The sequence below is a fragment of the Salvelinus alpinus genome, chromosome 28, assembly GCF_045679555.1.
Source record: "Salvelinus alpinus chromosome 28, SLU_Salpinus.1, whole genome shotgun sequence".
Classification (NCBI taxonomy): Eukaryota; Metazoa; Chordata; class Actinopteri; order Salmoniformes; family Salmonidae; genus Salvelinus; species Salvelinus alpinus.
Genome location: NC_092113.1, coordinates 30,164,134 through 30,180,247, shown reverse-complemented (window position 1 = coordinate 30,180,247; position 16,114 = coordinate 30,164,134). Strand labels below are relative to the sequence as shown.

General features: G+C 44.1%; 1 protein-coding gene across 3 annotated transcripts in view; it reads right to left on the bottom strand.

The window, feature by feature from the left end:
* Positions 1-16,114, bottom strand: part of LOC139557658 (pleckstrin homology domain-containing family G member 5-like) — a 115,717-nt gene that overhangs the window by 14,209 nt on the left and 85,394 nt on the right. For all 3 annotated transcript variants that reach the window (XM_071372737.1, XM_071372740.1, XM_071372738.1), the window contains 6 exons: positions 13,809-13,950; positions 12,898-12,997; positions 12,293-12,353; positions 11,795-11,886; positions 11,372-11,508; positions 9,171-9,364 (listed from right to left, as the gene is read on the bottom strand). In XM_071372737.1, the coding sequence (XP_071228838.1) occupies positions 9,171-9,364; positions 11,372-11,508; positions 11,795-11,886; positions 12,293-12,353; positions 12,898-12,997; positions 13,809-13,950 (726 nt within the window). The remainder of the gene's footprint in view (positions 1-9,170; positions 9,365-11,371; positions 11,509-11,794; positions 11,887-12,292; positions 12,354-12,897; positions 12,998-13,808; positions 13,951-16,114) is intronic.

Here is a 16,114-nt window from a genome sequence, read left to right as displayed (position 1 = left end):
AGGCCCCTCATCCAGCTCTGACCAGGGGGATCTCGGGCCAAGAGGACAAGGACACAGGTGCAGGAAGTGGAGAGAGAGAGACAGAGAGAGAGACAGAGAGAGAGAGACAGAGACAGAGAGAGAGAGAGAGAGAGAGAGAAGACACACACGACTCTCTGCCATTGACAGCAACTCATTGGGCTGGACTAGAGGGGCTGAATTCCGATTACCTTGGCTCAGGAATGCTCTGGCAACAGATACACAGAGCATGGTAGGGGCGAAAAATGTGACTCTGATTTAGTGACATGGGTTTTAGAGTAGTATGACAACGAACATTTAACCAAAACTAAAACCTAACATAGTATCAGTCATTTGCAGAACATTACAAAACAAATCAAAGTCCTGGCACTATCCCAACCAACCCAAATACAAGTAGCCTAATGCCTCTACTGCCTTCAAGACTTACTGTCTAAACTGGGATGTAAAACTCTCTCTTACACTGCAGATTGATCACCCAGATATAGTAGGGGAAAGGCTCCCCAAAGCTTCACACACAATGGAAGCAGTAGAGTACTCACCATTAAAGCCAGCGGCATGTCAAAGATCTGAAAAACCATCCTAATCCTTCTGTTAGTTAGATTTTGCAGTCCATACTGGACCCAGCTGCTGTGTTCTCTCAAGTTCAACCTCTCCTTCTCTTACGCATACATTCACGATACACTCGTGCCAGAGCCCTCAGACTAAGAGAGGAAAGCCCCGAAGAGCGACAGCTGGAACAATGAAAGGTTGTTCCTCAAAAAAAGTGCTTCTGAAGTCCAGTTATGACCTGAGATAAGAGGTCTTGCTCAAGTTGAAAGAGTCCAGCTTTGTATGTCTGATAGAGAAGTTATTGTATCCTTCTTATCTCCATGAATACACCATGAGCACCACCCCAGGTCTCGTCTTTGAACTCTGTCTCTGTGTACTCCGTGGTAGTCCTGCCTGTCCCGCTGTCCTAACTCAGAGGTGAAGCCTGCTGTGCTGATTGAGTCTGCTGCCTGCCTAGAATTTCACACAGCCACTGTCCTGGAGTCATAGCAACCTGGAGGATCCTGTCTGCCCCATTGTGTTGAGGAGGAAAGGAAGACGAGGCGGGGCTACAGGAAAAGTGAGTGAGTGTCTGTGTGTGATCTGCATAGAAAGGGGTGTGGCCAGAGCAACAGCTTGCAGGGCTCCAACAGAAAAGAGCAGGCATCCTGGTGCTGCAGAGGACATGCCAACTGTTCATAGTAACTCACCCTTTGTTTAGTCGCTGCCTCTGACGTCCACTTTCCTTGTTCTGACTGTTCTGAATCCCCCACAGACACACACCCCCTCTCCCTTCACTGCTTTTCCCTTTTCTTTTAAACCACTGAATCTCTTTCCAAACTGACTGACAGCTTTATGTCATTTAAAATCTGGCATGCCTCCAATTCCACTCCCTGATTGTAAATGAAACTGATACTCTAACACAGAACATACATGTATTCAGGCTGTCACTAATGTGACGCCTATACCAGGCATATACAAACATACTTACAAGGACAGTTGTGCCTCTTGGGAGCAAAGCTAATTGTCACGTATAGACAAATTGATTTTGTAATGTCTCCAGGAGGAGAAAAATAGGCAATGAGTGAGCTAACAAAAGCAAATATTACTGGTGAGAACGTCAGTTAGGCCTTTACCGCAGTGACACAACCACAAAGTGTTGCTCTATTGTGGTTTGAACCCAAGTTGCCCAACCCATTAGGCCTATGTTTTCTCAATCAATTCTGTTTTTGTTTGCTTGTGGACACAAAACTTTCCACAAAGCTTTCCTGGTTGACTGTAACAAGGTAAGAAATGACCAGTACTGACCTGTTTTAACACATTTCTTTAGTATGCTTAGATATTCCTCACAGATATGACTACGCAAACACCCCTTTCCACAAGACGTGGCAGCACAACTACACACCATCAAATTCAGGTCATATCTAATCAACTGGGGTTAATGTACTTATTTTAGCATTGATCTCATATATTTGTCAATGGGCTATTTTAATGACATATTTGTAATGATACTCTACTTATAAAAACAGCAGATATTACAGAAGTCTGTTCAAAAGAGCAGCATTCAACACCTAACTAACCAGCCCACTCTAACCTATGATGTTTAGTTAAAACCATTTGACCTACTTTTCTGTGCAGCCCTGTATATCTGACCAGCCCTCTCTAAACTTTATTGAGTTTCACCTGGCCTCTGTGCAGACCTATCTGTCACCCTCCATTAATAACAGAGAGGACCCTGACCTACAACACCATTGACAGGTCTGGGAACTAGGGAAATTGGTGGCCCTGAGTAGTTGTCAGCTCCAAGCAGGTTAATGACATAAAGTCTCGTGTCCAGTTGGCTCCTTCCTCATCTTATCACAGCCCTTTGTGGTTTTAACCTTGGTTTGAAAAAAACCCCAGAGAGGCCTGAATGGAGGAAAGTATTGAAAGTAGCTAAGCGGTAATGCCGTAGCAGCAACCCCCCCCCCCCCCCCCCGCACCCCCCCGCACCACACTACTGGCCTATCAGTTCTGTTGTTATTCACCGATAAGAGGACCCTTGATCGGGCTGTCTGATCAACGATGCAAAAAGTGTGACGTTAACCTTCCTGGCCACCCACTGTGACACACGCACTCAAAGACAGGAAAAAAGGCAATCACACACACGCAAACACACGTATGTGCACCGACACACAAGACCATGTCACGTTCCATTGGCTGGGAATGCAGTGCAAACCCCCATCATGGTCAACATATCACAGGGCCAGTGGCCTTGCTCCAAAAACCTGCTCCTAATTCTACAGCCAGTTAGCGCCATGGTGAAACAAAGAACTACTGAGATAGAGGGAAGAAGATGAATCGTCCATTAACACAATAGGATAGTCCTTATCCCCTGCTAACCCAGATATCACTGGTTAATGGTCAGCGTGGGATTCATTTACATTTTAGTAATTTAGCAGACGCTCTTATCCAGAGCAACTTACAGGTGCAATTAGGGTTAAGTGCCTTGTTCAAGGGCACAGAGAGAGTTTTCACCTAGTCGGCTCAGGGATTCGAGCCAGAGACCTTTCGGTTACTGGCCCAACGCTCTTAACTGCTAGGCTACCTGGCACTGGATCCCAAATGTGCCATCACAAGAGGCCCACCAGCATGACTGGCGTCTCCACTGTTTCCACTACACACACACTACCTGGCTGGGGTTTTCCACCATGCACAGGACCAAGAGATAAATAAATCAGATAATCTCCACCATGGCTAAGGTTACAGATTGAGAATCCTGCAATCATTGCCTAGGCATTACATTCAAGATGGCATACATTACAATGGCATTTCCTTATCTAATATCAACTTAAATACTGCAGCCACAGAGGAACAGAGACCCAGTGGTTCTGTCTGTTTCACCTGACATTGTGTTGTTGTTGGGCTCTGGAGGGGGGCTGATTCAGGAATACACTCCACATGCAGTAGGTCCCAGCTACGCCAGGACGAGAGGCGATTAAACCGCACCATTCTCAATCCTCACTTAAGAATAGATGCAAAACCAGTCATACAAAAGTAAAAATGACGAACTTAAATTAGGAAGATCCTAAATCCAAAAGTCTATGAGATCCGAAAAACATAACAGCTAGAAAAAAGAGGAAGAACCCAACCAAAGTCCACAGAGACAGGGAGTGCAAAGCACAGTGAAGTACTGAGGTGGAGGAGAGTTGTAGCTGCTTCTTCTGTCTGTCACCAGAGCAGTAATGCCTGACAATCACACTGGGATCATAAAAAAGCTGTGTGTCCTCCCTTCTCTCCTCAAGCCTCCACACCTAAACACACTTTACTGTCTCAGTCTAACACATTGAAACACACAACTACCTCTCCTGCAGCAGTTCAACTGGCTCCCAGCCACGCCTAGTCACACCTGAGCTCCGAACCCTGATAGGCCGTAAACAGCAGACATTTGTGCCCACCTGGGCCTGCATACTCAACCACACAACGGTAGGCCTATTTTAAACATAAACACCACCAAGTACACACAAAAATCCCCTTTCATGCTGGATAAACAAACCGTTTTCGAGAAACACACTTGATTAAAATAAAGGTTAAATAATAAATAAATATGTCAGGTAGGGATAGATGGATAAACAGCATGCGGTTCAACAGAATATGGTTCAGCATTGCAATATTTAAATGACACTGCTGTATAGTAATTGGTTGAATCACCAATGTACACCAAATCTACACTACAGCCTGTATATTTCAGCATCTCATATTTATTTATTTAATTATTTAACTAGGCAAGTCAGTTAAGAACAAATTCTTATTTACAAATGACGGCCTACACCGGCCAAACTCGAACGACGCTGGGCCAATTGTGCGCCGTCCTATGGGACTCCCAATCACGGCCGGTTGTGATACAGTCTGAATTCTAACCAGGTTGTCTGTAGTGACGCCTCTAGCACTGAGATGCAGTGTCTTAGACCACTGCGCCACTTGGGATCCAAGACCAATGAAATATAAATCTAACAAAATGTAGCATTTTCATAGTGGAGTTGTCTATCAAAGTATTACAATTTCAATTTGTACTTCTATTGTTGCGAGGCGGTCTGTATTTCATCTTAACTAACCTGAGATGTGTGAATGGCTAGTCGTTTCAATAAATAGGCACGTGAGTGCAGGTCAAACGTAATCAAGCAAGTAAAATGCATGTGACTACTCCCCATTCTCCATTGTCATTCAAATGACTATTGCGCAAATTGCTGATTGTCCTCATTGTGTATTTCACTCAGAGATTTGATGGCCTTAAATTAATGATCTGTTAGTTTTGTTAACCCCGGCTAAGCAGAACAATTACAACTGTAGTCTAGGGGAAAGACATGCATGTGAACACTGTGCTTAGCGGGGGGAAAGACAGCATTTAAACAAGGAAAAATAAATGACGAAAAACTGTTTTTCACAAAACTACTTCCTGCTACCATTACCAAAGAATTAATAAACAGGACACTAACGTAAGCTACCAGTTTATATAACCAAACGCACATTATAACTACATAGGCTTAATGCATGTATAACTATATTTTAGTCATTTAGCAGACGCTCTTATCCAGAGCGACTTGGAAGCAATTAGGAATAAGTGCCTTGCTCTTGGGCACATCAACAGATATTTCACCTAGTCGGCTTGGGGAGCGTCTGCTAAACGAGCATCTGCTAAACAACTCAAATGTAAAATGAGAGTCTGCTAAATGACTCAAATGTAAAATGTAAATGGAGTGCTCATGTGTCACATCTATGTCACATCCTCTAAAAGAAGAGGGTATAGTTCCTTGAACCATCCAGGCTATTCAATAGCTCCAATAATCTCGCCATCAGTCTTCCTGTTTACCTACCTGTCCTTACACAACGGTCTTCCCCCTCCCTCCCAACACTCAAGTTCCACAGATGCCAGCAGATAACTCTAGGCTAGACCATCATAAGACCATCTACTATAAACCTGGGTGAAACACAAGCCCTGGTTGACTTGGTGCGTGTATAGAGTTTCTACTGGTTATATCATGGTGAGCCCATGTTAGCACGTTGTCTACAGAGTGACCGACTGACGGGAATGGGGGTAATCTGAGACTGTTAGATAAGTGAGTCCTCTCACGGAATAAGACAGACAAGAACGGACATGTGGGAGGATGTGGAGGATTTCCTTGAGTCTTCTTCTTAAGTCTTCTTCTTCCCTAAATTACATTTCCATCTGTGCTCTACTGTACTGCTCTTCTCTTTTAAAAAATGTGTGCACCATTGCATTTCACAACAGTCATTGGTAGAGGGGTTTGTTATATCACATTTTTATTCACCTAATAAAATACTTATGGGATACAGATATTATTTTGGGGAGAATTTTTGAATAATAATCTTTCTAACCCGAGGTCCGATCAGTTCACAGGGACAAGGCGTTGAAATGATTCTGTCTAGCTGTCAAATGCTGTTTCATTCTGACCAGGTGAATCTTTGGCTATCCTGGTAATGTGCTTGGACAATGTTGTGTTGTTTTCCATGGCAACCAAATGGTGCATATTACACAAAGGCCTTCTAAAAGGTTCAAAGATCACTTTTATAGATGTGATCTAGCTATTGTAAATCACATGATCCCCATCTGTCTACAGCATTCTGTTTGAAGTACTCATTGTAAACCATGTGACTCGAGGCCAACTGTTTCGATTCTCGACAAATGGGATTATTCAAAAGTTACACACTGTAGGCCTACACAGTGACTAGCCAATCCCAAAGCCAGTACATGAAAGCCCAACTATTGGACACGCTTAATTACGCATGTAGTAATTTAGCCTTTGGTCAAACTCTTACCAGCATTTTTATCTGAGCGTAACCCCTTAAATTTGACCTGTTGGAATGTAGCAGAAACATCCCTGAAGTTATTAATTACACTTTGGATAGTGTATCAATACACCTAGTCACTACAAAGATACAGGTGTCCTTCCAAACTCAGTTGCCGAAGAGGAAGGAAACCGCTCAGGGATTTCACCATGAGGCCAATGATGACTTTAAAACAGTTACAGAGTTTAATGGCTGTGATAGGATAAATAACATTGAAGCTACTCCACAATACTATATTTCAAAGTCCTACTCTTGAAGACCAAGGGGTATTAAATTAATTGGAATGACTAGACATCTGACAGACTCCGTTTTGGTTTTATGTCAAGATAGCCTAATTATATTATATGAAGTATACGCTTCCATAACCAACCCATGAAGTAAAATGCAACATTCATGGCCAGCTATGTAAACTAACATTGATTTATCCTGCTATAGATGTCTTCAATTGGTAATATTCATTTTTGTCTTCTAATGCCTCTTGAGAAGGTTGCGTTTATTTGGATGAGTCTTGTCCTTGAGGCAGAACTGAGAAATGTCTGCTAGATGGGCCAGCTGCAAAGTCAAAATTGGCAACATTGTAAAAATTTATATTTGCATTAATTCAAGGTTAGGTTTAGGCATTAAGGTTGACTGTGGCTGTGCCAGCTAGTGACCACTCAGCAGAGCTGCCTCCAGAACAAGTAATCAGACTACATTACTAAGTGTGTGTGTTTGCAGGTGTGAAGAGTTAGCCAAATTACTTAGCCACTTAGCTTCAGCTGTCTGGTGTGCAACTGTGGGAAAGTTGGTTTGACTTTGGATAACCTAGGGACCGTCAATAAATTACATAATGTAAATGAGACAATATTTTCATGTTGCACACCTTTTAGTTCTCATTAAACGCTTTCAATATTTTTTAAAGGAATTTCTAAAATGTATAGTTGGTTTGAGGTTAAGTCCTTGGAATTTAGAGCTATTGGAATTTTAACATTGTCCCATGTACATTGTGTAATTTATTGGGGCAGTTCTTTAAAGTGTGTACCTTTACTTTGCTCTTTATCGCCTCCTTGAGGGCATAATGAGAATGGCTGCTCTCTGTGTATGAATATAAACAGTGTCCAAGTTTGAGTGAGCTGATACAGGCTTTTTTTTCTTTCTTTTTTCTGAAGGGGTTTTGTATATCATGCATTTACTGCATTTACTGCTTGTCTTTGACTGAATGAGACTCCTCAAACTAAACAAAGACAGGATTGGAGAGGAACAGTACGACCAAACTCCTGACTAAATCAGACAGACATGTTTAATGTCGAAAGCTGATGACTTACCGACCCGCAGACAGACAGACACTGAAATCCCTAAATTACAGCAACCTCAGGTATCCTCCCAGGCTCTACCCCGTTGCCTAGCACAGCAGCACGGCCGCAATGACGTCACACGTTTTCAGTGCATGCAATGCTACCCTGTCTCACCTGAGTGTGTGAGTACTGAGTGGGTCTAGACTTGCCTGCAGGGATCTCCACAGTTCACACCCATTGACTTGTTTTTCAATCTGTAAGCGGAGAGGGCTAGTCCACACAAGACAGTTACCAATCTTTCAAAGCAATGTGCACAGGCAGCGAAAGAGTATGGCACAAAAAAAGCATGCTGTTTTCATACTGAAACTAGTCGCTCATGACAGACTTAACACAAATTGACTTGCTGGCACGCCAAACTTTTTTCTGGGTTCCGAGATTATACTGAGAAGGCAATGGACAATCTCACAATCTTTTTTTCTTCCAGCAAAGTTGACTAAATTACATCTCAGAATGTAGGTTTTAGTCAGTCGGAGAATAACTGCAGTCCAGAATGAGACAGACACTAAACCTTATGATTCTAGCCTCTCTCACGGTCTATTAACACAGGGTGAAGCAGGGTGCCAGTTCCCCCTGGTCCAGCAGACTCCTTCTCTCAGCACCTCTCCTCCAGGCCAAAGTGAACCCTACCTGGTTCTTCCTGTCAGCCAGAATAAGCAGCTAATGGCAGTGCCTCTTCTTGTAGGCCACCAGCCTACCCAGCAGGGCTTGAAGGCCATAGAGGTGGCTGGCACAGCACAAGGGATATGAGGAAAGCAGAGTTTAAGTGTTCCAATGGGATGAAAGATAGCAAGGTAATGAAAAATGAGGTTATGATAATGACTGGATTATCATCCACTTCATAAAATGATCCACTTCATAAAGGCATCATGTGATAAAGGGTTAGATTATGGAAAGAGGTAGAAAATGGCATCTAAAGTTTCAAGATATTTAAGAGATGAGGGGGTAGTTAGGAGAATTAATGTAACAGGTTAGGATAATTAGGTTAAGGCTCTGAAAAGGGTTAGCAAAAATGCACTCCTAACCTGCTACAAAAAGACACAACCGGTAGTAGCTGTACTCCATCTAGTCACAACCAGTAGTAGGTGTGTATAAGTCAGATAGGATGTAAAGTTTAAGTGTGCTTATACTGAGCTCCTGTAGTGGTAACATCTGTCACCTGTTCAGATCCTGGACAACGAACTAAAGTGACCTAAAATAAATCACTCTGCTTTTTTTTTTTTGAGTGCTCCAACTCCTTGAATTAGTCATTTTGGAAGTTTTTCTTGGTAAGCCCTTCTCATGATTTTTGTCATTGTTGTTGAACACCCCTCCTTTCCTTCATTTGTTCAAGGCCCACCTGAACTCTGTGTGTATACTGTATGTGTGATACTGTATATGGACCCATGTTGTGTGTGAGAGAGAGATTTGATGTACATCGGTTGCAGTGTGTGAGTGAATACATACTTTAGTAGAGGCTGCACTGACCAGTAGGTCAACGTTGCTCTCCTTGCGTCCCAGAGAGCCGTGCTCCACCCTCTCGCTGCCCACAGTGAGGATGTAGGGGCTCTGACCCCCAGAGGAGGGTTTCATATTGGGCAGACTGAGCGAGCGCAGGTCCTTCACTCCCTGCTCCACCTTCAGCTCATCACCTGGCCGCGCTGAGGTGGAACCAACATGGAGGGTTAGCTTAGTGTGTTATAATTCTCTTATTGAAGATAGGTAGGTGTAATAGAGAAGTGCATCAACATTTATTTATTTCAGGACTAGCTTCCTGTTTAAGTTCTCTCTCCTCAGGCACCAAAACAGGATCTCTAGTGGACAGTCTTAAATCCCTTTTAAACATTAGATTGTGAAAATATTATACTACAAGGCTAGCTTTTAAGATTGGCTTAATAGCTGCAGATTGCATTGGATACGTTGCTAACCTGGAGGGAAGGAACATTGGGCCAGTAACCGAAAGGTTGCTGGATAGAATCCCCGAGCTGACAACGTAAAAATCTGTTGGTTTGCCCGAGCAAGGCACTGTTCCCCAGGTGCCAATGACGCGGATGTCGATTAAGACAGCCCCCCGCACCTCTCTGATTCAGAAGGGTTGGGTTAAATGTGGAATTACACAATTCAGTTGAATACATTCGGTTGTACAACTGACTAGACCTTCCAGTCTAGACTATTAGGGAGACCGGTGAGGTGACGAGGGTGGAGATTTGAAAGAATAGCAGAACACCTAACGTTATGATGCAAACCTTATTTATCCTAGCACAGGACATCTAAATGAATGGGCTGCCATCTATAGAGAGGGGTTGGTTGTTTAGCAACAAAACCGATGCGTGCGCAACAATGGGGCGAACAGACTCGGTGGCTTAGATTGTTAACATGTAAAATATATTTTATCTCCAAAGTTTATTGAAAACATAAATAAAGTTGCACAATGAGCACTTGTTGTCTTTCAAATACATTGTAACAGCTGGTTAGCTAGCTAGTGAATTTAGCCATATTAGCATAGATGTGACATCAGTTAAAACACACCGAAACAAGACATTAAGAACAAGATAGAACTAACTGAAACAAGCCACTTACGATTCTCCACATAGCAGCTTCATGTCATTGTTGCTAGCTATCTGGCCATCCAGAATCACAACACACGGCCATCTGGCCCATTGAAGCGTGCGTGTTGTTTTTCTCAGCGAACCCGTGTATGGGTCTTTGATCCAAAGGCTGCTGCTACAGATATAGGCCTTTTCTCAATTGGATTTGCTCAACTCCTGTGTCCTCTCTCACCTCCTTTTGAAAAAGGGCAAAGGTAAATCAAGGAGAGGCGTCGTGGAGAGGGAAAGTGAACGAAAAGGTGATTGTATGAAATCAGACTCCTTTTCTACTCGTGCCTTACCAGGCAAATAACGTTTACAGGGGTTGATCCCAAAACAAATGTGTAAAGTGATGAAAACAAATGAAGTTAGTTGTGCAAGACATTTTATATATGAAACGATAAGTAGTATATTGTTTTTAAATGTGTGCATGCTTTTCTCCTCTGACAAAGCAAAAGCTGATTCAAAGGGGGGCAGATTTCAATACTCTTCCGCGAGGGACTCAGATAAGACACACATGACTATCCTCAATGAAAGTAGGCTGTCGAGAAGGGGAGAACACTCTTCCATTCGCCTGTTAACGAATTGACTTCTCCTCGACCACTAAACCCCTTATGGGTTTGAGGGTCAGGGAGGAGAGAGGACAGAGGAGAGAGGCTGGAGGTCAGACTTTTTCCTAAATGAGAAAAGGCCATAGTCTCCTGCAGGGATCCAAGATGGAGGACTCTGTCCAGTTTCCTCTGAATCAAGGGAGAGACAGGAAACTGAGGCTCTGCCATCTGTCTCACCCAGGCATTGTTTATGCTAGGGGGTACAAAGAGAAGCCAAATACTCTCTAATAAAGGCAAATTCATTAGATTGGTTTTTGTTTCATATTTTGTCAACCCTTAAAATGTAGTTTTCAGTGCAGGGTAGTAATCAAAAGTTGAAACACATTGTACGCCTTGGTTGGCTTAGAATCAAACACCCATACTTCCACAGAGTTATTTTATTCTATTAATTGTGAAGCTTAAGGAAAACAAAATAAGATGTGATGTTCTGGTGGATGCTGACTGGTCCTCTGATGCAGTTGACTCTTACCTTTGACCTTGAGATAGTGGCCCCCGAAGCGGTAGGCCTCAAAGTTGAGGGACAGTGGAGTGTTGGACTGGTCTAGGAACAGATCTACCCGGGATAACTCAATACCTTTACGCTCAAACACTGGGCCCACCACCTCCCTGGTATAGAGGAACACACAGGACAGAGAACAGAATTAACACAGACCATTCACGCAATACAGTTATGTAAGCACAGGACTGCGAGTCAACAGAGACCATTCACACCATATGTTTATGCAACGCTAATGCAGTGGGTCCTATCCAAATAATCAAATGGAACATTATTATATACTATGACTTTGTCCCATGCCTCGGACAAAATCAGACCAGACCTTAAATAGAAAAGACACAAATCGGTCACAATCATCCCTATTTATTCAGCCCACTACCAATTCTCCTAACTCACCTCAGGGTCTTCTTTTTCACAGCGGGGACGATCTCTGTGTCAATGTCCAGGTTCAGATCAAACTTGAGGCTGAAGCACTCCTTGCTGGGGTCCTGCAGGGGGCGACAGACAATAGAAGATAATGGCAGTAAAAATGAGAAGGCCAGAGCTCCTGTAGTGATTTCTCTCTCATTAGATCCACAGGGAGGCCCTTTACCAGGCAGGCTGACTGGCCAGGAACACTCAGGGACGGACCATTGGAGACCATTATATATCACTCCCTACCTGGGTCCCTGCTGATAATGGCTGCCATTTTCAGTGGTATAACTTAACAGCTTGAAGACTGTAGTCATGTTGGCACTGTGATCATCATACAATCTAATTTTCCACCACATACAATAAGACAGGTATGTTCTAACCAACATAGTTCCTAATAGTATTGGGTCAAGTCTAAGGTGGAAAGATGTGGTTTCTTAAGGGGCGTGTGTCACACCCCTACCTGGCTGTATCAATACTCACATCTGTGTGCCGTCGCCGTGGTTTCTTCTTCACCAACTTCAGACCCCCAGTTTTACGCTCCCTGAAAGAAAAATAATATCATATGCACATAGTGTAATCGAACATCTATGGCAGGGTTCACCAACTGGTGGCCCGTGGGCCAAATATGTCCCACTAGTTCTCTCAGCAAATCAGCTCCAAGGGATTTTAATTTTGGAAATCAAGTTCTAAAGTATTCCCAGGTATAAAATATAGATATATGTGAACGTATACAAATGTAAGCAAGGTTTGAAATGACTATGCTTTAGTCAAACAGTATATCTGTTTGGGCTTCATGAAGTAAATTCTAGTCTACAATTTTTTTGTAAATATGTTCCGGCCCCCTGACCATCCGCTCAAGACAATATAATCCCGTGGCTGAATATAGTTGATGATCCCTGATCTATGGAACAACAGGTCAACACTAACTGAAGAATAACTACAACTATTGTATATAAATAGAGCAGTGCAGTCAAAGAGGACACTCCTCGCTGATCTAGTTTACATTTTGTATTTTAAACCGAAGTGACAAGCGCCATGCAGACAGACAGATGTAATACATTTTCGCATAACGAGGATTGACATACCCTTGGTTGTTGGCCCCTTCGTCCTCCTCCTCCAGGTCAGAGGGGGGGCTGGTGGGGGGGGGACATGAGCGCGTCGACACGTTCCGGGCCAGGATGGAACCTTACACGGGGGTTACACAGAATATTAGATAATTAATAATATTCTTTAATAAAACTTTCCTTAATAACACAGGTACTTCCAGATTAATCTAGCATGACAAAATGTTAACAGGAAATTCAAAAAGTTTATCAACTCTTCTAAATGTGGAAGACAGTCACGATGGATGACGCAGAAAGTATGAGTCAGTCTAGCTGTCACGACTAACAACAGTTCAATGAGCCTAGAAGGCGTAATTGCATGACAGACAGTCTCATATCTTAAGGTTATGAACCCCAGTTTAAGATAAAAATCATGGCTGGAGGGAAGTCAGTGGTGGAACAGGAAGATGTGCTAGTGTTAATTTTCATGCATATAATAATAATAATTTGGTGGGTGCTTATACATTATTTGTTCCATTTCACACATGTACAAGTGTGTATTAATACACGTGTGAATTGGAAATGTGTTTTTTGCATATCTCAACTCACTGAGACACCCTGCTATTATCACCAGCAACAATGGAGCAATTAGGGTGAGGTGGCTTGCTCAAGGGGATAGAGAGATTTTTCACCTTGTCAGCATGGAGATTCAAACAAGAAACCTTTCTGTTACTGACCCAAAGCTCGATAGGCTACCTGCCGCCCGTATGGTCGAAGGGAATCCATTTCTTTGACTAAAAAGTTGACGCAAGCGTTGCTCTGGGAGTTAAAACCTGACCTGTCATATGACCTGACCTGAGTGTAGGATTGGGCACTAAATGTATACAAACTAGTGGGGAGGAAGTCTGGGTGTGAAGCTGTTGTTGTGGTTGGTACTGGGTAGTGTTGTGTACCTTGGGGTTGCAGGTCAAAGCGGGGGTGTCGGTCAAAGTGCATGTTGTCTGTGTCTTCCAGGTGGCAGCGGGAGTCACATGACTCACACAGATGAAGTGGGCTCTTGTTGTTCAGGTCCTGGCAGTCCGAGTGGTGGCACACCTGGGGAGAGATGGGTGTGAGGGTCAGTACAGCGGATGTACCAATCTACCTGGTCAGTAGTCGGGCTCAGGTATAGAGTAGTCCCGCGAACCAGACACAACCCACTGCAACTTGCAATCCACCCCAACAGATCCACAGATGACGCAATCGCCATCACACTGCCCTGTCCCATCTGGACAAGAGGAATCCCTATGTAGGAATGCTGTTCATTGACTACAGCTCAGCCTTCAACACCCTAGTTCCCTCCAAACTCATCATTAAGCTCGGCCCTGGGTCTGAACACTGCCCTGTACAATTGGGTCCTACACTTCCTGACATGTCGCCCCCAGGTGGTGAAGGTAGGCAACACCTCGCTGATCCTCAACACAGGGGCCCCACAAGGGTATGTGCGCAGCCCTCTCCTGTGCTCCCTGTTCACCCATGACTGCATTGCCACACACGCCTCCAACTCAATAATCAAGTTTGCAGACAACAACAGTGGTAAGCCTGATTACCAAAAATGACGAGACTACAGGTTACAGATAAGGGCCCTGGCGGAGTTGTGCCAGGAAAACAACCTCTCCCGTGTCAACAAAACAAAGGAGCTAATTGTGAACATTAGGAGACAGCAGAGGGAGCACGCCCCCATCCACAGGGACGCAGTGGAGAAGGTGAAAAGCTTCAAGTTCCTCTGCGTACACATCATTGACAATCTGAAATGGGGAAGAGGTTAGGTAGGGCTTACGCAGGTTAGCCTGGAGCCCTGGGGAGGTTAGGTAGGCCTACAGAAAGACAGGTCATAGTATAAAGCTCCACACATCCATTAACACACAGCCAGGGCAGTGGTCTGGCTGAGATAAGAGACAGGTCACAGTATAACGCAACACACATCTACCTGATGGCAGGACAGACAGCCACGTAGTACCCAAGCCATTGTTTACACCATTACAGGGGATAGAAGCAGCAGACAATGTTCAATGTCAAAGTACACAGAGGTCTTGTGACTAGAGCTTGAGAGACAGCCAGTCAGTAAGCCAGTCAGCCAGTCAGTAAACCAGCCAGCCAGTCAACCAGGCAGCCAACCATACAAGCAGCCAGACATGCACCAGAAATTAGCTGGATTAGGCCCCCTCTGCCTGGGGCCAGACATAGACAGATCTCCCCCTCCTATAGCACCTACAAGGGGTGGCCTCCCTGGCCCAGGGAGAAGAGGAGAGCCGCAGGAGTTTCCCCTCTCCAGCACCACCACTACCCTCTATGACTCCTATACAGGAAATGAGGACGTATGGGGAGATACAATGGAAGTCCTGCTAATGTATTTCCTGTCATTGTCTCCGTGTGCTCTGCTTGGGACTGGAGGTGTGCGCACGCGCGTGTAAGAAGGGGGGGGGGGGGGGGGGGGGGGGGGGGGGGGGGGGGCTGCAAATAAGCAGGCACAAATACAGTACACACAAGAACAACAGCACAAGTGTTTTCCCACAAGTTCCCAGTCACTCAGGTTGAACCATGTTCTTACTATGTTGACAAGCCAATAAATACACCTGTAGGCTGTGTTCCATACACAGATATCAAATACATAACACAAACATGCAGGATGTCTACTCAAGCTATCCACAAAACGTAGATGTACTGTATGTTCTGCCAGTGGCATTAAGCTGGGGGGAGGAAGGAATCCCAGTATAGAGATGACCCATAAGAAGAAGGAAGAGAAAAATGAACAGCTTTCAGTAGTCCAAAGCCCCCTTAATCTGGAGCTCTAATTGTTGCCTGGGCTCAGTGAGCTGGGCTGGACTCTCTCTGTCAGAGCCATCTGACGCTCCCTCGGCAGGCAGACAGACAGGGTGGAGATTAAACCAGGGGCCTCTTTCAGCTCTCAGTCTGCCAGTCAGACAGGGTCCTCGCCTCTCCGATGCTCCTCCCTTCCCTTCCTTTCCTTGGGGACCTCTAGTCTACACCCAGAGAATGGCCCTTGTTAACTATAATAGGCACAATTAAGTTAAGTGTGCTTTCATATTTTTAGACGGAGCATGTCTCTGGCTGTTGGATGGGAGTTTCAAATGCAACTTAAAAAGCCTTGTTCCATTCATCATAAACATTGTTATGATGGTATATTGATAATTATATTAATCAAGTTGTCTGAATATTTATTCTCTCTGTAAATAAAACATACTGAACAAAAATATAA